Here is a 24053-nt window from a genome sequence, read left to right on the forward strand (position 1 = left end):
AGGAGGGGCGCATTCGTCACCACTGTGCGCTCCGGTTTGGGAAGGGAGAGGGATCTGCCATTGAACCAGTGCCGGTTTGTGAGCCACCACTGCAGCTGTTGAGCAGTGCCCTCTGAGATCTGGACGTAACCAGACAGGTTCCCTTGATGTTGCGCCCACTGGAACTTCAGGTCCCACTGCAGAGCCCGCATATGCCATCTGGCCTGAGTGATCAGCAGGATGCAGGAGGCCATGAGGTCCAGCAGCCTCAGGGTCATCCTGACCGAAACCCAGGATAGAAGCTGAAAGATCGGAATCATAGCCTGAATATCCTGGACTCGCCGATCGGAAGGATAGGCCCGAAAGTGCGTCATATCCAGAAACGTTCTGATGAAGAGGAGCTTCTGAGAGGGAATCAGGTGTGACTTCGGCACATTGATGGAGAACCCCAGCAAACGCAGGAGGTCAGTCACAGTCTGGAGGTGGGAGATGACGGTCTGAGGCAAGCCCGCATTCAACAGCCAGTCGTCAAGATAGGGGAAGACTGGAACCCCTGATCTGCGCAGATGAGCTGCGACCACCGCCATCACATTTTCATGAACACCTGCGGGGCGCTGGTAAGGCCAAAGGATAGCACAGTAAACTGAAAGTGCTTGTGGCCTACTGTGAACCACAGATAACGCCTGTGGGCCGGCGGAATGTGGGAATAAGCATCCTGCATGTCCAACGCTACCATCCAGTCTCCAGGGTCGAGGGCAGACAAGATCTGAGCCAAAGTTAGCATCTTGAACTTCTCCTTCCGGAGAAAGCAATTTTCGTCCTTAAAGTCCAAGATAGGACGCAGGCCCTTGTCCTTCTTGGGCAACAGAAAGTAGTGGGAATAACTACAACGTCCTACTTCTGGCGCATGAACGAGTTCGATGGCCCCCTTGGCCAAGAGGGCCGCCACTTCCTGTTGAAGAAATGCCAAGTGATCCCCCGACATGCAGTGGTACTGGGGTGGCATGGCTGGAGGGGTGGTCCCGAAGGGGAGGGACTATTTGTACAACCCACTTGTCCTAAGTAATGGTGTGTCAGTGGGGGAGGTGATTGCGGATCCTGCCGCCCACTGGCGTTTGACGGGCCTGCAAAACCGGACTAGGAAGGTTTTGGGGGAGTGTTGGTGGAAGTGGACTGACCAGCCCGCTGGCCCCCTGACCCGCTTCGGCGGGTTCCACATCCGTGCTGAGACTGTTGCTGCGCCGGCCTGTGGCTCTGAAGCAAACGTGTTGGGGCGCCCCTTCCGTGGCCACGAACGGAGTGAAAAGCAGAAGGCGGAGGAGGGCGCGTGGTGGAAAGGCCCAAGGACTTGAACGTTGCCCGCAAGTCCTTAAAACGCTCCAACGCACTATCTGCCTTGTTACCAAAAAGGCGAATGCCATCAAAGGGCATGTCCATTAGGGTGTTCTGGACATCCCCGGAGAAACCAGTAGTCCCAGCCAGGCATGGCGACATAGCGCAACTGTCGTGGAAATCGCCCTGCCCAGCGAGTCGGCGATGTCATGGCCACATCAAATCGTGAACTTTGCTGCATCTCTCCCTTCGCAGTACAAAAGGGGGTGGTGATGGACGGAGCATAAGAACCAATCAAACACTCACACCCAGTCAACAGATCTGGGTTTGATCCATCACCATTCTTTAGCCCACTCTGCCACCCCAGTTCAGACATGGCCATATGCAAATCAGTCTGACCCTGTGCCTCATGGGAACAGTCCAGCCCGAACTGCCAAGCCATGCCTTCCCTTGACCGGAAACAAGCTTCCTAGGACCGGTTTCTGGCATTTCAGCCGTCTTCAGCCAGGCTTGCTTGAATCCAGTGGCAAAGTGAGCAAGGGACTCACGTCTGAGCATACCCTGCCAACTTATGGCGAACAAAGCAGTACAAAAGGGGGTGGTGATGGACGGAGCATCAGAACCAATCAAACACTCACACCCAGTCAACAGATCTGGGTTTGATCCATCACCATTCTTTAGCCCACTCTGCCACCCCAGTTCAGACATCTCTCCCTTCAGCAATAGCTTGAGAGAGCACTGTCCGCGACTCCTCCGGACACGGAGGCAGCACTTGCGCCACCGTATCCCACACAGAGTGGGAATAACGACCCAAGAGGCATGCAGTGTTTACAGACCGCTGCCCTGAACTGGCGGAAGAAAAAAAAATCTTCTTACTGAACTGCTCCAGTTTCTTGGATTTCCTGTCCGGAGGTGTGGTAGGGAATGCGCTTGGGGACGCAGAGGCTTGGACAACCAAGGGGTGGGGTGTTTGGAAATGAAAATGGGGTCACCCGGGCCGTGCTATGGCATCGGGTCACGTTCCTATCCACAGGAGCCCCTGTGTTGGGCCTGGACCAGGTGCCCAAAAGAACGTCAGAAAGTGCATCATTAAAAGGCAGCAGTGGCTCCGCAGAGTTAGCCGCCGGCTGAAGCACTTCTGTCAGGAGGTTAGTCCTGACGGCCACTGTAGGGAGTTCGAGGTAGAGAGCCTCGGCCGCCTTATGCAACACCACTGTGTAACTTGCACCCTCCTCCGTAGCCACAGTAGGAGGAGCTAGCATGCCAAGGTCAGGAGAGGTATCAAGACCACTGGCATCCCCCAATTCCTTTGCCCAGTCCGGGTCAAACTCACATTGCGCGGCAAGAGGGTCCTCTGTCCCCTCCCAGTGCTCCCCTTCCTCCAAAGGCTGATGAACAGGCCGAAAATAAGGAGACTAGACATAGGGGGTGGAAAGGCCCCATCGGCGTCAGAATCGGCATCGAGGGCTGAAAACAGGGACGACGTCGTCCGGGGGCGCGTGCAACATCAGAGGAGGTGTCACAAGGTCAACCAGCGTCAACTGGGATCCAGGCCTGGATCCTTGGGGGCCCTGCGGTGCCGGGTTGGGAGCTGACAGCGATGCCGGAGCCGTCGACAGTGAAAGCAAGGGCTCCAAATCGGGCCCAGCAGGCCCAAAGGCACGCCGGCGGGGCCCAAAGGCCCAAAAAGGCGGGCCATGGCTGACAAATTCCTGCAGCTGGACCGGAGTCACCAAAGGACCCAGGAAGACAGAGGGTGACTGCGTAGGTTACGCCGGAGCAGCGGAGGAGGCACCACCAGCACCCTCATGCCACCTCGCAAGACAGGCGAGGGGAAGTCTGAGAACCATGACGCCTCTTTGACTTCTTGTGATGCTTCGTCTTACCTGACCCAGAGTGCGAAGACTTCGATCCCGACGAACGATGGTGGTGGCTCCGCGACCGGTCCCTCGACCTCCCATGGGACCGGGACCTTGAGCGGCGCGGAGAAAACTGCTGGACTTCAAGCAACTTTCAGGACCGCTCCCGAAAAGTCTTCGGTGCCATGGCCCGGCAGTTGGGGCACGACTTGGGGTCATGGTCGTGCCCCAGGCAGTAGAGACACAAGCGGTGCAGGTCCGTCACCGACATCATGCGAGGACAGTCCAAGAAGGACTTGACGCCGGGCATCCCTACGGCACCAGGAGTCGATCGACTCGGAAAGAGAGACAAAAAGGCCTCGAAAAACTCAGTCAAAAAGTGACTGGGGGCACTGCTCTCTCTGGATCTGCGCTTGCTGGCGTGGAAAAAGAAAGAACTGACGTCAGCGCTCGAGGGCGGCGTCCAAGTAGCTGCCGCAACATCATCTCGGCGACCACCACGCCAATGAAGGACGCGGAGCCGCACAATGCCACCTTCCGACGTGCAGGTGTCCAGCTGACGAAAACTTTCTGGATCCAGTCTGACACCTGGGGGTAATTCCAATGTAAGGAATCTATCACTACGGGTTTCTTAAAGATCTACATTTTCTCTTACTCCGTCCCACCCTTCTATTCAGCCTTCATTTCCTTGTGTCTCATCTTGCGTTACCCCATGTTTCTCCTCCTCTAATATGGGAACAGTCCAGCCCGAACTGCCAGGCCAGGTTCTCCCTGTACTGGGAAACAAGCATCCTAGGACCAGTTTCGTGGTTTCACCCCTCTTCAGCCAGGCTAGCTTGACTCCAGTGGCAAAGGTGTTGCCAAGTGGGGAAACAATTGTTCAGTTTTGGGAGAGATCTGGCACTGGGGACCTGATTAGTAGGAGCCCAGTGTACTTCCAGTCAAAGCTGCATTGAATAACAGGTAAAAAGTGTGGGTGACCAGTTCAAAAAGGACCACTTTCCTACAACTCTCTAGTGGGTTTGTGAAAGGAGTTCTGTAACACCACTACAAGTCTCACAAATGCGGCTTTTACTGACAGAGTGTAGTTCAGTATCAACTATGGCAGAGACAATGCAAGGAAGAGAAACCCAATCACCAGTTACAGCTGCAGGCAAGCCTCTGGATGAAGGAGACCATGGATTCCTTCCTTCCTCCTCCAACTCCGTTCTACCACTTTGGTTAGGGAAAGCATCTACATTAAGTGGCAAAAGTTCTTAAGAGGCAGATGGGTGCTGAATACTGTGCAAAGTAAGCTATGCTTTAAGACTCAAGTCCCCAAAAAGAGGGCACTAAACTATCATGACAGCTTACAGTCAGAAGTAATGGTCTACAGAAGTAAGCCAGGGGAAGGACATGCTTTCAGTTCCATTCAAAATAAAAAGATTTATTTCTGTTACTTTCTCATTTTAAAGTAAGAATGCATGCAAGCAAGAATTCAGTACAATTCTCGACTTTTAATGAACACACACATGGAGAAAGAAGGAATATGCTACTTACCAGTATGCATCTGTTCTTGGCATGTAGAGCTGCAGATCTATACACTGTGCATAGCTCGCCATCTGGTGTTGGGCCCGGATGTTTGCAGTTTGTTTTTCCTCTTGGAAAGTCTTTGGAAGTCACGAGTTCGGTGACTCCTCCTTTGGTTCGTATTGCGCATGGGCTTCGGCTCCATCCTCAGATTGTTTTTCGCCAGCAGGGAAAGATGGAGCGTAGTAGTAACAGTAAAGAAACCCATGTGTCTTGTATCTAAATAAGATAAAACTGTAACGGATACAGGTAGCCGGGGAGGGTGTGTATAGATCTGCAGCTCTACATGCCAAGAACAGATGCATACTGGTAAGTAGCATATTCCGTTCGAGGCATATGAGCTGCAGATTATACACTGTGCATAGATTATATAGCAGTACCCAACCCTAGCAGCGACCACCGGCATCCGTTGCAGTTGTTTGAAACAGTGTTTTTAGTACAGCTTGGCCCACACTAGCTTGTTGCTTAGTTTGCACATCTACACAGTAATGTTTTGTGAAGGTGTGCGGTGTTGACCATGTTGCTGCTTTGCAGATGTCATCTAGTGGTATGTTCCCTAGGAAAGCCATAGAAGCCCCTATCTTCCTTGTAGAGTGGGCTTTAGGGGGAACAGATAGCGTTCGTTTTGGTTTGTGGTAGCAAATCTGTATGCATTTTACAATCCACCTAGCTATCCCTGATTTAGAAATAGGGTTGCCTTTATGTGGTGGGGAGAAGGAGACAAATAGCCGTTTGGTTTTCCTGAAAGGTTGTGTCCTTTGGATGTAGTAAAGTAAAGCCCTTTTAACATCCAGTGTGTGTAAAGCCCTTTCCGCAACGGTTTGGGGTTGCGAGAAAAAGACTGGTAATTCTACCGACCGGTTTAGATGGAATGGGGAAATGACTTTGGGTAGAAATTCGGGGTTGGTGCGGAGTACAACCTTGTTGTGATGCATTTGGAGAAAAGGCTCCTGTATAGTGAGTGCTTGTATTTCACTAACCCTTCTGAGGGAAGTGATGGCCACTAGAAAAGCTGTTTTCCATGTGAGAAATTGGAGCTCACATTTATGTAATTGTTCGAAAGGGGGTCCCATTAACCGTGTGAGGACTATATTCAAGTTCCAGACAGGTGAGGCTGGTACTCTGGGTGGAATTACTCTTTTGAGGCCTTCCATAAAGGCTTTGATGGCAGGCACTTTGAAAAGTGAGAGGTGCTGCCTGTTCTATAAGTAAGCAGCAATTGCAGCGAGGTGTAACCGAATGGAAGTATATGCTAGGTTACACCTTTGTAAATGGAGTAAATAACATATAATGTGCTGTATGGATACATTTAAAGGATTGATTGTGTTGTTGTGGCAGTAAACAACAAATCTTTTCCACTTTGCTGCATAGCACGCTCTAGTAGTAGGGCGTCTAGCTTCCCTGATAATGTTCATGCAATCAGGGGGAAGGTTAAGGTATCCGAATTCTAGGACCTCAGGAGCCATTTCGCAAGGTTGAGCTGAGCTGGGTCCGGGTGCCTGATTTCTCCATGGTTCTGGGTTAGGAGGCATGGTGAGAGGTGTAGCTTTTGGTGTGGTACTACTGAGAGTTCCAGCAGTGTGGTGTACCACGGTTGTCTGGCCCATGTCGGAGCTACTAGGATCAGCGTTAGGGAATGCTGTTGTAGCTTTCGCACCACTAATGGAATTAGTGGGAGAGGTGGAAAAGCGTATGCAAATTTGTTTGACCAGTTCATCCATATCGCATTGCCTTTGGACAATGGGTGTGGATATCTGGCGGCGAAGCTTGGGCATTTTTTGTTTTCGTGGGTGGCGAAAAGGTCTATGTGTGGATGCCCCCACTTCTGAAAGAACGGGTGAATCGTGGATCTGCTGCGTGCGTCTGCTGAGCAGATCTGCCACGGTGTTTTGGACTCCTGGGACGCGTTGGGCTAGGAGAAAGATCTTTTGTGGAATTGCCCATCTCCATATGCTCTGTGCTAATTGAGAGAGCTGTGGAGAGTGTGTGCCCCCCTGTTTTTGAATGTAGTACATGGCAGTCATGTTGTCTGTGCGAATGAGAACTGCCTTGCCTGAAATCCGTGTCTGGAAGGATTTTAGGGCGAGAAAGATTGCCAGTAACTCCAGATATTGAATATGCTACTTACCAGTATGCATCTGTTCTTGGCATGTAGGGCTGCTGACATTCATATCTGTGCATAGATCGCCGCCTAGTGTTGGGTCCGGATGATTGCACATTGTTGTCCTGGAAGAGTCTTCGAAGTATCCTGAGATGGGTGACTCCTCCCCTGGACCACAGTGCGCATGGGCATCCTCTCCATCCCCAGATTGTTTTTCGCCACTGTGGCAGTGATGGAGTAGATACAGAAAGTGATGACCATGCTATACAGTAATTCTGAGAGCTGCAGCTGCGACAGGCGCCGGGGAGGAGGGTGGGCGATATGAATGTCAGCAGCCCTACATGCCAAGAACAGATGCATACTGGTAAGTAGCATATTCAGTTCGAGGCATGTGGGCTGCTGAATTCATATCTGTGCATAGTATACACAGCAGTACCTCCTATTAGCGGCGGCTACCCGTGCCAGCTGCAGCAGTCTGAAAAAGAGTTTTGAGAACAGCCTGTCCTACAGCTGCCTGCTGTTTTGAATGTACATCTACACAGTAGTGTTTTGTAAATGTATGTATAGTGGACCATGTGGCTGCTCTACATATTTCTTGTAAAGGAATGTTTCCCAGGAAAGCCATGGAGGCCCCTAACTTCCGTGTTGAGTGGGCTCGTGGTGGAATCGTTAATGTGCGTTTAGCTTTTTGATAACAAATTTGGATACATTTAACGATCCATCTGGCTATACCTGCTTTGGAAATGGCGTTGCCTTTGTGTTGTGGGGAGAAGGCAACAAAGAGTTGTTTAGTCTTCCTAAAGTTTTTAGTTCTGTCAATATAGTAGATAAGGGCCCTCTTTACATCTAGTGTGTGGAGCATCCTCTCAGCGACATTTTGTGGGTTTTGAAAGAAAACAGGCAGTTCGATGGTTTGGTTCATGTGGAACTGCGATATTACTTTAGGCATGAATTTGGGGTTGGTACGCAGTACGACCCGGTTTGCGTGAACTTGTATAAATGGCTCTTGAATGGTTAGTGCCTGGAGTTCACTAACTCTTCTTAAGGAAGTGATGGCAACCAGGAAAGCCACTTTCCAGGTAAGGAATTGAATCTCACAAGAACAGAGAGGTTCAAAGGGTGGACCCATTAGTCTGGTGAGGACCAAGTTGAGGTTCCACACCGGGGCTGGGGGGTGCCTTGGGGGAATCACCCGTTTAAGTCCTTCCAAGAAGGCTTTGATGGCAGGCACTCTGAATAAAGAGAGGTGCTGCCTGTTTTGGAGATAGGCTGCTATTGCGGTTAAATGGACACGTATTGAGGTGTATGCTAGATTGCATCGGTATAGGTGTAATAGATAGCAGATTATGTTCTGAATAGATGCGTCTAGCGGGTTAATGTCATTGTTGTTGCAATAAATAACAAACCTCTTCCATTTGGCTGCATAGCAAGCTCTGGTAGTGGGTCTCCTAGCTTCTTTAACGATTTCCATACAGTCAGGTGGCAGGTTTAGGTAGCCAAACTCTAGGACTTCAGGAGCCAGATTGCCAGGTTCAGCTGTTGCGGATCTGGGTGTTGAATTTCTCCATGGTTCTGCGTCAAAAGCGCGGGTTTGATCCGCAGTCTTTGATGCGGCACCATGGAAAGTTCCAGAAAGGTGGTGTACCATGGGTGGCGTGCCCATGTTGGAGCAACCAGGATGAGTGTCAGTGAGTGCTGTCGCAGTTTGCGTGCCACCAGCGGTATCAACGGCGCTGGGGGAAAAGCGTACGCAAATCTGCCGGACCAGTTCATCCATATCGCATTGCCCTGCGACTGTGGATGTGGGAACCTGGCGGCAAAGCTTTGGCATTTTGCGTTTTCCCTTGTGGCGAATAGGTCTATCTCTGGATGACCCCACTGCTGGAAGTACGGTTGGAGTACTGATGGGTGTAACTCCCACTCGTGCATCTGGTGACTGTGTCTGCTGAGCAGATCCGCCATCTGGTTGTCCTTGCCGGGGAGGTGTTCCGCCATGAGGAACATGTTCCTCTGAATGGCTCACTTCCACATGCTCTAAGCCAGATGAGACAACTGTGGAGAGTGTGTTCCTCCCTGCTTCTGTATGTAGTACATGGCAGTCATGTTGTCCATCCGGATCAACACGACTTTGTTGCACAGGTGTACTTTGAATGCTTTCATTGCCAGGAAGATTGCCATCAGTTCCAGAAGGTTGATGTGCATCTTCTTCTGTTGTGTAGTCCATAGTCCCTGCACTGTGTAATTGAGTACATGAGCTCCCCATCCCTGGAGAGACGCGTCCGCTGTCAGTATTATTTGTGGGACAGGCTCTTGGAACGGTCGGCCCTTGCAAAGGTTTTGTGGATTCCACCAATGCAGAGAGTTGTATGCCCGACCGCTCACCAACACTAGGTCTTTCAACTGTCCTTGAGCCTGATTCCACTGACGTGCTAAGCACTCCTGAAGCGGGCGCATATGTAGTCTCGCGTGTGGGACTATGAAGATGCAGGAGGCCATCATGCCTATCAACTGCATGAACAGTCGCGCCGAAAGGGAGTGTTGAGGTTTGAATTTTGAGATCAGCAGTTGCATGCTGTTGATTCTCACTAAAGTTGGCTGAGCTGTGGCAGCCAGAGTGTTGATTGTCGCGCCTAAGTACTGTTGTACGTGCGCAGGTTGGAGACTTGATTTTGGGTAATTTAGTGAGAATCCCAGATCGTGAAGAAGGTGAATGTTGTGGGACATGTGGGTGGCACATTGTTGCGCTGATTTGGCCTGAACTAGCCAGTCGTCCAAATAAGGGAAGACGTGAATATTTTGTCTTCGCAGATGCGCAGCCACTGTCGCCAGGCACTTGGTAAAGACCCTGGGCGCTGTTGTTACTCCGAAGGGGAGAACTTTGAACTGATAGTGATTCCCTTGAATGGTGAATCTGAGGTATTTCCTGTGTGAAGGGTGTATTGGTATGTGGAAGTATGCATCCTTCAGGTCTAGTGTAGCTAGGAAATCCCCCTGAGTGAGTAGTGGGAGAACCTGTTGGAGGGTGAGCATATGGAAATGCTCCGACAGTATATATAGGTTTAGGGGTCGCAGGTCTAGGATAGGTCGGAGCGAGCCGTCCTTTTTTGGGATCAAGAAGTACAGAGAGTACACTCCTGTGCCCTGCTGGGCGGTGGGCACTACTTCTATGGCCCCTTTTGCGAGCATAGCAAGCACTTCTTGCTGGAGTAAATGTAAGTGTTCGGCTGACATAGGACGGTGCTTTGGTGGTATATTGGGTGGAGTGGAAGTTAGTTCCAGACAGTACCCATGTTGAATGATGTCCCTGACCCACCTGTCCGTGGTGATGTTCTTCCATGCGGGCAGGAACAGCTGGAGTCGTCCCCCGACAGGTGTTAAGTGGTCGGGGGGTAGGGAGAGGGCGTCACTGTTTGTTTTTTGGGGAGGACCTGGTGTGGCCATATCCACGTCCCCTGCCCTTGGCGCTGGATCCACGATATCCACCCCTGTTGTTTTTGTCGTAGGTGGTTTGTGTGCCACCTTTGGCATACTGTTGTTGTGACCCCTGGCTTCTTGACGTTCCCCTATTTCCAGTGCGACGAAAGGAGCCACTACGAAATTGTTGGGTTTGTAGCGCCCCCATAGATTTGGCAGTATCTGTGACTTTTTTTATTTTCTCTAGGGTAGTGTCAACGTCTGGGCCAAATAAAAATTCTGTGTTAACCGGTAAGTTGAGGATATTGTTTTGGATCTCAGGTTTGAAGCCTGAGATGCGTAACCAGGCATGGCGTCGTAACATGACACTAGTGTTTATTGCCCTGGCCGCTGTGTCAGCTGCGTCTAGGGCGCATTTTATGGACGCATTAGTGAGGAGTTGTCCTTCTCTAATGAGGAGCTCCGCTGACTCTTTATACTCCTCTGGTAGGTGTTGGAGCAGTGACTCTAGCGTGTCATAATGTGACCTGTCATAACGTGCCAGGAGTGCTTGTGTATTGGCAGTGCGCAGGATATTGGCTGCTTGCGCTGCCACACGTTTGCCAGATGTTTCAAGGACCTTTGACTCTTTGTCTGGGGGAGGAGCATCACCAGTTGTCTGTGAGTGGGCTCTTTTGCGAGCGTTGGCAACCACCATAGAGTCTAATGGCAACTGACCCCTAATGTATTTAGGGTCACCAGGTGCAGGCTTATATTTCTTTTCAATCCTGGGGTTTAAGACTCGGGCTCTTGTGGTGTCTTTGAAAATGTCTTTGGCAGGCTTCAAAACCCCTTTAAGCATGGGCAGAGTCTTGACAGTTCTTTCCGAAGATGCGAAAGTGTCAAGCAGGAAGTCCTCCTCAATGGCGTCAGAGTGCAGTTCCACCCCATGATGAGCAGCAGCCTGTTCGATAAGGGCATTAAATGCGGCCGTGTCCTCTGTAGGAGAAGTTTTAATATTGTAGAGTTGCGCATCCTGAGCATGTGGCGTGACACTTGGGTCTGTGGGGTCATCCCATGCCTGATCAGGATCCTGTGTTTCATCGGGATCTGCGTCCCCGGGGTAGATGGTATCGTCCCCACCATATTCCTGCATTGGGTCCGATTCAGAAGGGGTAGGAGAAAAGGACTGCGGATCTAAGTCGAGAGGATGGAGGTGTTCTTGTAGCACTGGTTCCTGCTCCGCCGGTAGCTTGCGTTTAAGAGTAATTTTGTATGGCACCTCTTCCCTGACTGGAGTGATCTTGCGCTTGTGGAGCATGAGCCTGCCAGTGTCGGCGTCGATAAACTGTGGCCCTGAAGGGTCGTGTTCTGGTAGGCCAGAGGTGGTGGACTGTGTGTGGAGGACACGTGTCCGAATTTGAAAGAGTTTTGGTGCCGATGTCGGTGGCAGCCCAAAGGTAATGTTGGTGGGCTCCGAGTGCACTGTACCGGGTGAGTTAGTCTGGGGACCCGAAGTAGAGTGGAGGGCTACCTGGTCCCGGATACGTTGGAGAGATGCAGAGACCTGTTGCACAGCAAACTGAGATGGTGGTTTGGTGGGCATCTTGGTAGTAGGTGTGGAGGCCGACCCCTTTGTCGGAAGGGGGTCACTGGCTTGAAGGGATGCATCGATAGTCGACGTAGTCGAGGACTTCTTCGGCATCGGTGCTTTAGGCGTCGACGTAGCCGAGGCGGCCAGCTTGACTGCGGAGGCGATGGGCTTCGGTGTCGGCGCCGAAGGTGTCGGTGCCTTGTGGTGCACGGGGGCGCGCTTCTTCAGTGCGTCGACCGCATCTGCTGCGGTGAGCTCCGCGCCGAAGTCTTTTTGTACGCGTTCGGAGCCGACGACTTTCTTCGGCGTCGGCGCCGGGGCAGTGGACTGTTTCGACGCCTTTGATCCGACCAACACCAGTTTCGCTTTCGATGGGACTGGAGCGATGGATGTTTTAGGGTTTAACAACCCGGTCGTCTTGGGTAATATTGGCTCTTGCATAGTGTTCAGTGCCGGGTCGGAAGGCGGGGCCGAGGAACCATGGATTAGGTCTTGGGTAAGGCCCGAAGGCGATCCCTCGACCGGAGCCTGACGACTAATTTCGGCCTCCGTTTCGACGGATTGGCCTAACTCCTCGGGAGAGCTGTCTTCTTCAGCCCCATAGGCTTCGTCGATGTCCCCTACCTCGTCGACGGCTTCTTCACGTCGAAAGAGCTCTTAGTTATCGTCGTCCGATCGGGAACCATGCTCCGAAGCGGGGCCAGATAGTATTTCTTCCACGCTCTCGGCGTCCTCGTCCTCGGTGCTGAATATGTTGGTGGGTGCGGGCGCTGCCTGCTGCGCCTCGAGCCTCGCTGCCCGTCGGTTCCGTAGAGTTTTCTTGGATCGGAACCGCGCGCAGGCCATGCATTTGGATTCGTCGTGATCCGGCGAGAGACATTTGTTACAGACCGGGTGGACGTCGATGTGAGGGTACTTGGCGTGGCACAACGGACACATCTTGAACGGAGTTCTCGATTCCATCGTCGATGGAGCGTCGAAGTTTGGACCAATTCGATTCGAAATTTTGAAAAGGGTGTGGAGCACTAGAACTAGTAGTCGACACCGAACGGTAACTGTACCGACGAAAACTATAGGCCTTTTGGCCTAAAACTAAGTATTCCGAAGTTGAGCTAAGATAGTTGCATCCGAACCCAATGGCGGAAAAAAACAATCTGGGGATGGAGAGGATGCCCATGCGCACTGTGGTCCAGGGGAGGAGTCACCCATCTCAGGATACTTCGAAGACTCTTCCAGGACAACAATGTGCAATCATCCGGACCCAACACTAGGCGGTGATCTATGCACAGATATGAATTCAGCAGCCCACATGCCTCGAACACTATTTTACAGAACAAGGGAACCCAAAGGAATTAAGACAGGGACCTTGGGCAATTTCATGTTATAGAGAACAGTGGTCCCTATTCAGGAGGAATACAGTGTGATAGATAACCATACACTTAGAATAGAATGTATGTCTTTTGTCCAGCTGGACAAGAATTTATTTTCATAGTATTTTTCAAAAGTAGTATCAAACAAAACATTCAAATGACAAGTGGGCACAGTCGTGACCAACAGAACACACGACAGAACAATGAACACAGAATTGGCCAAAGGGCAAGCCAAAATGGGTCTGTACAGTTGTTCTCAGTATAGACAGACACAAATTAATCATTTAACACCGTTGCACAATGTGTTATAGCTTGAGTCTAGTGCATAGGGTGTTTGGGTGTCGACGACGTTTCGATGCCACATTGAGTATAGGGCATCATCTTCAGGACAAACAAATAATGCACTGCTGTCTTGATAATATATCACACCTTTTTTTTACAATTCTTTACATACAAAAAAGGAGCAAGGGGAGAAAAAGGGGAATAAAAATGGAAAGGAAGAATTTTAACCACATTTGACACAATACTAGGCATGTTTTCAGCATAACGTTTGTGACTTAGTTGCTTGGAGTTGCGTGAACAATGTGGATTGAATTTCATGCAGAGGTGGTGACATTTCTCTAGTTTATGCTGAGTGAGGATTGAAATTCGTGTCGCAGTGACGACGTTAAAAAGGAGTTGGTTGAATTGATGCTGATTTATGGTGCCTAGTACAGCTTCGTCATGAAATGGTGAATTATTGCAGTGATTCAACGGAGAAGAGACAAGTGAGTATGATATAAACCAGTCTGCATATTACCACGCTCACTGAAGTAAGTAGCACGGCTAGATCCCTTGGACACCACCTCTTTAACATGGCGGGTTCACGCCTAACCCATTCTTACCCCTCTCTGCTTCCAGGTAATGCGATCGTGCATTCTCCAACAGCTGGCACACAGCACCCAACAGGACTTTCTGCCATAAAGCAAACAGAATTGGTAACTAAATTATTCTGTTTTACACTCAATTTCCGTGTCAACTCCACCCCTTCTTAAACTTAGACACCTCCACCTCTACCCTTTGTTCATTCAGATCCCGCCGGTGTCAGCAACCCCCAAAGTCCAGATGTTGAGCGTTCCTGCGCCTATAATGAACCGTCGACTCTCTGCCACCTTAGGTAAAGTCCCCACTGCCTTCTGGGTTCACCCATAAAAATATTTCATTCACCATCGCACCGCGCCGTTTTTTGTTCCTCCTGAATCACTGGAAACACCTTGCTCATGATCAGGCACTGTGCCGGTTTGTCGTCCTTTAATATGCAGACTGGTTTATATCATACTCACTTGTCTCTTCTCCGTTGAATCACTGCAATAATTCACCATTTCATGACGAAGCTGTACTAGGCACCATAAATCAGCATCAATTCAACGAACTCCTTTTTAACGTCGTCACTGCGACACGAATTTCAATCCTCACTCAGCATAAACTAGAGAAATGTCACCACCTCTGCATGAAATTCAATCCACATTGTTCACGCAACTCCAAGCACCTAAGTCACAAACGTTATGCTGAAAACATGCCTAGTATTGTGTCAAATGTGGTTAAAATTCTTCCTTTCCATTTTTATTCCCCTTTTTCTCCCCTTGCTCCTTTTTTGTATGTAAAGAATTGTAAAAAAAAGGTGTGATATATTATCAAGACAGCAGTGTATTATTTGTTTGTCCTGAAGATGATGCCCTATACTCAATGTGGCATCGAAACGTTGTCGACACCCAAACACCCTATGCACTAGACTCAAGCTATAACACATTGTGCAACGGTGTTAAATGATTAATTTGTGTCTGTCTATACTGAGAACAACTGTACAGACCCATTTTGGCTTGCCCTTTGGCCAATTCTGTGTTCATTGTTCTGTCTTGTGTTCTGTTGGTCACGGCTGTGCCCACTTGTCATTTGAATGTTTTATTTGATACTACTTTTGAAAAATACTATGAAAATAAATTCTTGTCCGGCTGGACAAAAGACATACATTCTATTCTAAGTGTATGGTTATCTATCACACTGTATTCCTCCTGAATAGGGACCACTGCTCTCTATAACAGTAACTCCAGATGGTTGATGTGGAGGAACTTCTGTTGCGGCGTCCATGTGCCCTGTGCTGTGAGATGTAACAGATGAGCTCCCCAGCCGGAGAGCGATGCATCTGTTGTCAGGATTATTTGTGGGACCGGGTCCAGGAACGGTCGACCTCTGGAAAGGTTTGTGGTGTTCCACCACTGCAGAGAGCGATGGGTGCGACCGTCTACCAACACCAGATCTGTCAGTTGTCCCTGGGCCTGGTTCCACTGGCGCGCTAAGCACTCTTGGAGTGGACGCATTTGGAGTCTTGCATGGGGCACTATAAAGATGCAAGAGGCCATCATCCCTATGAGCTGCATAAACACTCTTGCTGGGAGAGAGTGTTGACATAGGAATTTTTGACGCAGAGCCTGTATTTTTGCAGTCCTGGCAGGATTGGGATAGGCTATGGCTTTTGAGGTGTCTGTGGTGGCTCCGAGATATTGTTTTGTGTGTGATGGTACCAGGTGGGAATTTTGATGGTTCACCGTGAAACCTAGCTGGTGAAGTAGTTGGACCGTAGCGGCGGTATGTTGCACACATTGTTGGTAGGACGTGGCTTTTATCAGCCAATCGTCCAGATACGGGAAGACGAGAATGTGCTGTCTTCTGAGGTGTGCAGCCACTACTGGCAGGCACTTGGTGAAGACCCTTGGTGCTGTTACCCCGAACGGGAGCACCTTGAACTGGTAGTGTTGTCCGTCCACCACAAATCTGAGGTACTTTCTGTGAGACGGGTGTACTGGGATGTGAAAGTATGCGTCTTTCAAATCCAGAGTGGTGAGAAAGTCGTTCTGGGAGAGGAGTGGAAGAACCTGTTGAAGGGTTACCATGTGAAAATGGTCTGAATGTATGTAGGTGTTTAGAGGTCTGAGATCTAGGATAGGTCGTAGAGTCTCGTCTGTCTTTGGAATCAGAAAGTACAGGGAGTAGACCCCTAAATTTTGTTGATTTATGGGGACCTGCTCTATTGCTCCTTTTTGCAGGAGGGAGATCACCTCTTGTGTTAGTAGCGCCGTATGTTCTTGAGACATAGGGCGGTGCCTGGGTGGAATGTTTGGGGGGGTAGATGTAAATTGTAGGCAATACCCTGACTGAATAATTTGTGTCACCCATCTGTCTGAGGTGATTGTCTTCCAGACGTGAAGGAAATGTTGTATTCTGCCTCTGACTGGAGTGGAATGGTCTGGAGGGAGCGGGGGAAAGTCATTGGGCAGGAGGTGTGGCAGAGCGGGCGTTATTTGTTTTCCCTCTGCCCTTATTATTATTATTGCCTCTGTATCCGCCTCTTTGATAACCCTTTGTGAAGGTAGATTGAGGAGGGGATTTGTAGGACGTGGATGCACTATCCGAGGAGTAGCCTCTGCCCGTGCCCCGAAAGGAAGAGCGGCGAAAGGAGCGCCTGGGAGTATGTGACTGCAGGGCTCCCATTGATTTCGCCGTGTCTGTATCTTTTTTCATCTTTGAGGGCTTCGTCTACTTTGGGGCCAAATAGATGTTCTTGGTCGAATGGGTGGTTTAATATAGAGGCTTGTACCTCCGGTTTAAACCCTGAAACCCTGAGCCAGGCATGGCGACGGAGAAGGACACTGGTGTTTATGGCCCTGGAGGCTGTATCTGCTGCATCTAGGGCACAGCGTATCGAGGTATTAGTTATTGTTTTTCCCTCTTGAATCAGTTCATTAGCCCTAGTCTTGTACTTTTCAGGGAGATGATGCATGATGGTCTCTAGCTCATCATAATGCGCCCTGTCGTATCGGGCCAACAGTGCTTGCGTATTGGCGATACGCCATATATTGGCAGCTTGTGACGCAGTGCGCTTCCCTGACGCGTCTAGGAGCTTGGACTCTTTGTCAGGTGGGGGTGCTTCGCCTGACTCCTGAGAATTTGAGCGCTTCCTAGCTGTAGATACCACTAGGGAATCCAATGGTGCAGGGCCTTTAATGTAAGAAGGGTCTGTGGGGGCGGCTTTGTATTTCTTCTCTATACGAGGGTTTAGGACCCTGGCCCTGACTGGGTCTTTAAAAACCTCAGGGGCATGTTTAATTACGCCCTTTAACATAGGTAGAATGGCAGTAGACCTATGTGCATCGTCAAAGATGTCTAGGAGAAAATCCTCCTCCACTGGGTCAGTATGTAACTCCACCCCGTGGTAGTGTGCCGCCCGTTGTAACAAATGGTGAAAACCCAAGGAATCTTCAGGTGGGGATGGCCTAGATGGGTAAAGGTCATCCTGTGGGACATCTGGGATGTCCGGATTGTTATAATCATCCCATGGGTCTGGAGATCCAGTAGGGGTGGGGTCTTGTGGCACATCTGCTGAATCATAATAAGGGTCTCCCAAATTGTCTGGGACAGGAGACAAGGTGGGGGAACGATGAGGTGGAGGGGTGGAGGTGGAGAGGGTGGATGAGGTGGAGGAGGTGGGGAAGGCACCCTGAAAGGAGAGGTAGCAATGTCCTTTCTCTTTGGAGGTGGATGTGGAGCTGGTTTGTCCAAGTGTCTCTTTTTTGAAGAATGTCAAGTGTCCAGTTTTTGGATCCTTGGCAAGTGTTTTTTGTAGAGGATCCGGTGTGAAAAGTTCCTGCGACACTGGTTGTTCGGTCGGCGCCGAAGGTTTCGGGGCCGACGGCTTTTTAGGCTTATCGAAGCCGTGCTTCCTTGGAACCTCCGATTTTTTGGTCGGTGCCGAAGAAGGCCTCTGCACGGGAGTGTCGGTGCGGAGGGCCTTGTGATGTTTGGTGGGCGTCGGAGGAGTAGGTTTCGACACCGAAGACTTCGGTGCCGGGTTCGGTGTGGAGGTGGAGGCCGATTTTTTCTTCAGTGCCGAAGGGTGTTTCTCGGCATCGGTGGTCAGCTGGCTCGAGCCCGAGCTGCCGGAAGGCTTAAGAGGCTTCTTTACCGGGCCCGAAGGTATGAGAAGCAGTGTCCTTGGTCTTGCCTAGGCCCGGAGGCGAAGGTGTGACCAAAGCCTTTTTCGGTATCGGCATGGGCTTGGGAGGGGGTATTGTACTCACGACCCGCTGCGCCGGGGTGATGTCCTCCACATCTGAGTCGTCAGCCTCGGAAGCGCTAACGAGGTCTTCATCCTCCTCTTCGACGTCCTGCTGTCCCGGAGCTTCAACATCGTCCCCGAAGATGTCGACTGGAGCAGAGGTCGAGGAGTGCGCCATGTTACGTCTAGCCCGTCGATCTCGAATGGTCTTTTTTGAGCCAAAAGACTTGCAGGCGGGAGAGTCTCGGGCCTCGTGTTCTGGGGAGAGGCAGAGGTTGCACACCTCATGAAGATCGGTGTGGGGAAACTTGGACCCACTTCGAGGGCACTTCTTGAAGGGAGTTCTTTCCATCAGCCGAGACCAGAGCCGGAATAGGCCCGAAGGCCGCCGTCGACGACCGGAATCGAAGAAGTGCCGAAGAGAAGATGAGTAAGATGATTTATTGTCTGAAGAAGCTCGATGAGCGAGGATTTTTGCGTCGATCGTTGAACTGGGAAGTTCGGAACAGGAGCCCGAAGTATTACATCCGAGCCCGATGGCGGAAAACAACAATCTGAGGATGGAGCCGAAGCCCATGCGCAATACGAACCAAAGGAGGAGTCACCGAACTCGTGACTTCCAAAGACTTTCCAAGAGGAAAAACAAACTGCAAACATCCGGGCCCAACACCAGATGGCGAGCTATACACAGTGTATAATCTGCAGCTCATATGCGTCGAACATACATTTTAGGTTGTTAGCCCTCCACCCACACTATCCTTACCTTCCTTGAGAAGACTTCATCTACACCAGAGACCTTCAAGATATGCACATCTACTCCCACATCCCAATTGCAAAGAAATATACATTTCCCCTGGAGGTTGTGGAATAAGATGGTACAAAGTACTCCCATTTGCTTTAGGGCTGCACCATGACCATCTCCAAATGCATAGCAGTAGTGAAGAGGCTTTTCGACTAATTATACTTTGATGCCCAGGTTTACTCTACAAAAGGTCCTTCAGTACCTCAAATTGACAGTCATCCTATTACTGCCTGGGCTTGCATGTCAACATTGCCAAGTCTACTTAAAACCTCGTTTATCCCAGCCATCCGGGGGTGGCGCAGGACACTCAAGAGGCAAGCACGTAGCATAATATGTTCAATCTGTCCGAATGCCACACAGAAGACAATGTTCTCTAAGAGCTGCCAAATTATTTCCATTACAGGCTCCATGGTATCTTTCATTTTCCTGGTGCTAAAAATACAGCTCAATAAAACCTCTTCCACAATGTCTGAAACACCACTAGTACCTATACTCAGGAGACTGTGAAGTCATAGCCTTCTCGATCTTAGATCTTGTTCTGAAGACCATACTTAATGTGTTCAGAGAGAACTCACTGCTTGAAAGTTCATACAATCACAATATAATATCTGAACAAGCAGGAAGGCATGAGTTCCAATCTATCTCTTGAGGAACAATCATTCTGGAAGCGGCTGCGAGCTAGAAATGTACAAATCACTGTATTGCATCTGCCATGGATTGACAATGTGGCGGCAAACTTCATCAGCGTATCTTTTGAAGAACACCATGATAAAGGCCTAAAAGATGAAGTTCTGATTGACGTCTGGATTTTTCTAGTAAGAGACTTGTTTGCAAATCGAGTAAATGGCAAATGCCCAAATTTCACAGCCACATATTACCAATCCAGGGATTAAGTACGATGCACTTGTGACAGATTGGTCAAGAAAATCTCTTTATGCATTTCCAGATTCCTCGGGCAAGGTCAGTCCTGATAAAGCTAACAATTCAAAGACCACAGTTATCAGCACCAGTGGTAGGTCACCATTATTCCCTGTGTGTCAAAAGATCCATACAGGAGACTGTCATGCAGATCCCCTTTGCAAGTTCCAAGGAATGAAGTTACAAGGAAAACTGTCATTGTTGAGCTTGGCAGCCAGCCTCCTGAATTCATTTGATATGGGCATCAGAATCGTCTTCAAGACCGAATGGACATTATAAAAGAGGCCAAGTATTCGCATACTTAGACATCCTACTCCTTCAAATGGAAGAGATTCTGCATCTTGCGACTACAATAGAACTTTGACTCCACTAAGTTCACAAATCAATCATTCTTTGATTTCTGCTGTGCCTGGGGAAATCAGAGCTGAAGTTGGCTACAATTTTACTATTGACTTGACACAGACTCAAGAGCAGACACACAAGGGGTTAAGGCCCCTTAAAATATCTCATGGGTTAAAGCATGATTATTCCGTTTTCTTTTTGCTGCCTCCCAAGGGATATGCTCAATTATGAATATTAACTAAGGTTTGTAAAGGAAAGGTTATTTGCCTGTTATTTACCTTCATGGGTACCTCCTTTGAAGTCATAAACTACCCTCCATTTTCCTACCTATGAAAAGTTACTGTTTGCTAAACAGTATCCTCAGGTTTCGTAAAACATTAACTAATGTAAACGCCTCTCACAAGGCATGTGGTATGAGCTTCCTTAAAGGACTGTCACTTTTCACTTTCTACAGAATAACGCTTATCTAGCTAAATTCTGATCAGTTTTCTTTTACACTACTGAGGATTTCAAATTAAAATTGGCTTCTTTAAGAACAGTTTTTTTAAAATGGTTAATATAGCCTGCTGACAGAACTACCAAATTTGTTTATTTTGAAAAATATATATATATATTTTTTAAAGAGAAGTATATATTCTACATATTCAAAAACAAAGTGCTCAAGATCCCACATGTTGTCGGGACTTTTCAGTGCTTAAGACTTTGATGAATGTTCCCATTATAGAGAACTAGAATTCCAGATAAGTAACATTGCCTGCCCCCCCCCCCCCCCCCCCTCCCCCCCCCCCCACCAAAAAGCATTTTTGTGGTTGCAAAACACTCTTTGTGACCAAGGAAATGCTTTTTGCAAAGTACTAGACTCGCTTTAAGAGTTACTAACTTTTTTCTGACTCTTAAAAAGGGTTTAGAAATGGATAAGACCTCACTACTTGGAAGGGGCATATTATGGGGGACCTTTTCAAACAGCTATTCTGACCCATATGTATAAATGGTTTATGACCAAAATAGTAAACATGAACTATTCTTTTTAGGAAAACAGGCTGTATTAAAAAATAAAATATGTAAAAAGTGATCAAAGACATAGTAACCCCAGTAGACCACCATGCCCGTTATGGCCATCTATCGCGAGTTGCAAGTTTTGACCTACCTCAGGAATATTGGTGAGGTAGGTGAGATTACAACCCATTACGAGCAAGAATTTTGAGAACTGACCTATTAGTACTTAGGTCGGTTCACAAAATTCCAAACTAGTCACAAAATAACTGGTTGAAATTCTTGATCAGTACTCCGAGACCCTCAGTCCAACAGCTAACTGACCTAGAAAGAAAGCCTGTGCTCCCTTCTGCTTTTTCAAATAAAACATGGCCTCTGTGCTATCTGTGAGGATAATTGGTCTTTAAAGAAGTGGAAGAAGCTACTTCAGTCCAATGAATGCACAAATGAGTTATGTGGCATGCCATTTTCTAAATCAACTGCAATCCATGAATAAAAATGAACAACAAGACTGACACACAAAGATTTGGAAGTCAAAATATGTAAATGTTCAAAAAGGTTCCATCCAACATACTGTTGAATATATGTATACAATAGAGTCCCTTGGAAAATCAAATAGGTCTTGCTTATATCAGATCTCGTGGCTTTATCAATTTATTTTCTTTTAGCGTGGCTACTGTGAAGCTTTGCTGAAAGACAGGCAAACAACAATGTGGGGAGGGACAACAGACAGAGGGGGCAGGAGGGACCGGTTAAGCAATAACGCAGGATGGGAGTGGAACAGAATGCTACAAGCAACAAAGTTTGGTCAGGCAAAGGGGTAGGGCAAGTAACAACAGTATAAGAAACAACGCAGGAAGGACGGGGCAAGAAACAACGTTAGTACAAGTAATAAAAGGAAGCAGCACCAGGGACAGGTCTAGCAACAACGTTGGGGGCATTGGTGAGAAGGACAGGACAAGCAACAAAAAGGAGGTAGAGGGTGCAAGCAACAATGTAGGAGGGCCGGGTGCAAGCAACAACATGGAGCGGGAAAAATAGGTGGGAGGAGTAGGTCTGCAATATATGCGCTGTTGTTGAGCGCTGCAAGTAAAAAAAATATATACCTCCAAAAGCGAAAGTAGAGGAAGGACACAGGGCAATGAAGTAGTACTTAGGCTATTCTTCAGAAGAAAAAACACACCAAGAGGAAGTAAAGTAGGCACATGCTGACCAAAGAGATGCAAGGAAAGGAGAGTTACGATGAAGCCAACCAATTGCAAGCAATAGGCGGGATCTAAGTGTCACAAGCGACAGCACATTTTTAGCAAAGCTAAGGAGGCCTGTTAAAGACATTATTTTATGTTCACATCTTCTGTGACTGCAGTTTGTACGAAGCTTAGTTTAACATCACATTTCGAAAACACTGGCATAAATAATCTTGAGGTACTGTATTACTCCTTAATTTTATGAAGGGTACATATGTACATTCAAAAGATCAACAACAGTTTTCCTTCTTGCGCAGATACATGCCAAGAACCACAACATTCATTCTGACCATCTACAAACAGACTCGGCAAAGTGCCTTAAAGCTTCAATGTGAATGCCATTTGGTTTTTAAGAATGAGGACACTTTTTATTTTCTTAGCAATGTTTTGGTATTGCACCCCACATTATGTCATGCCACTTATAAAGGAAAGGATGAGACTACAAGAAAAACTGAAAATACTTGATGGCATTAAGTGCTATACCCAGTTACGTTTTGCAAATATCAATGCATTTCAGGAAAAGACAATAATAGCACTATTTACTTTTATGGCCATACCTGTTGATATAGTGCTGACTGCCGTCTCATAAATAGCATAGCAACGCTGCTCCTTCCTATCCATATCCAATGCTTTTGTTTGTTTTGATGTATGCTCTGTCAAAGGAAGGCAATCTATCTCCAATTCGCGTCGTGCCATGAAGTCCCAAGTCAGAGGGTCATCCGCATGAAGAGTCTGCAAGCTAATGGTTTATAATTAGTGTCCCAGAAATGCCAGCTACCCTTTTAATGTAAACACCTTTATTTAATATTAGACATTTTCGTTATAGTCCAAATTATGAACCTTCTTCCTTTTCAGAGAGTTTACCATATGTCTAAACAAATGTATTAATTGTCTTCGGTACAGCTTTCTGTTATACACTCTATGTAACCACAGACTCCTCCCCTGTGAATCTTCCCAGGCACCAGAATGGATCGGGCCAACTCTGCAACAACCCACATGCACCATTAGGTGGTTCCATTAGCCCATATTGCAACTCCATCTACCTCAGATGTCATGACATGGAGCTGCATAGAGGTGCCAGCCTTTCACGCTGATTTCAGTTTACTCATTAACTTGTCCTCTCTCTTAGATGAAGAGTGCCATCAGCAGACTGGCATACAATGACTGTCTGAAGTCAAACTTGGAACCATATGAAGTGCGCAAAGTCAACTTCAAAGAAGTGGGGGTGGTGTGGGGGGGGGGGGGGGGGGAGTGGTGGAGGTAGGGGGCTAGCAATGTGGAATCTGTGTTAGTGTATTCACCAGAAGGACAATTCTACTTACCCTGTAATCATCTGATCATACCCCTGTCATCTAGTGTTGAGCTCAGATGTTTGCAAGTTGTAGTTGTGGTGCAACTCTTCCTCTTAAAGTACATTGCTCCAAGTTAGATTTGTATATGCACACAGCCGGTGAAACTATGC

General features: G+C 48.4%; 1 protein-coding gene across 1 annotated transcript in view; it reads right to left on the bottom strand.

The window, feature by feature from the left end:
• Positions 1-24053, bottom strand: part of UTP6 (UTP6 small subunit processome component) — a 357262-nt gene that overhangs the window by 187820 nt on the left and 145389 nt on the right. The window contains exon 11 of the mRNA XM_085617191.1: positions 23149-23330. Within this exon, the coding sequence (XP_085473317.1) occupies positions 23149-23330 (182 nt within the window). The remainder of the gene's footprint in view (positions 1-23148; positions 23331-24053) is intronic.

Source organism: Triturus cristatus, chromosome 7 (assembly GCF_964204655.1).
Source record: "Triturus cristatus chromosome 7, aTriCri1.1, whole genome shotgun sequence".
Lineage (NCBI taxonomy): Eukaryota > Metazoa > Chordata > Amphibia > Caudata > Salamandridae > Triturus > Triturus cristatus.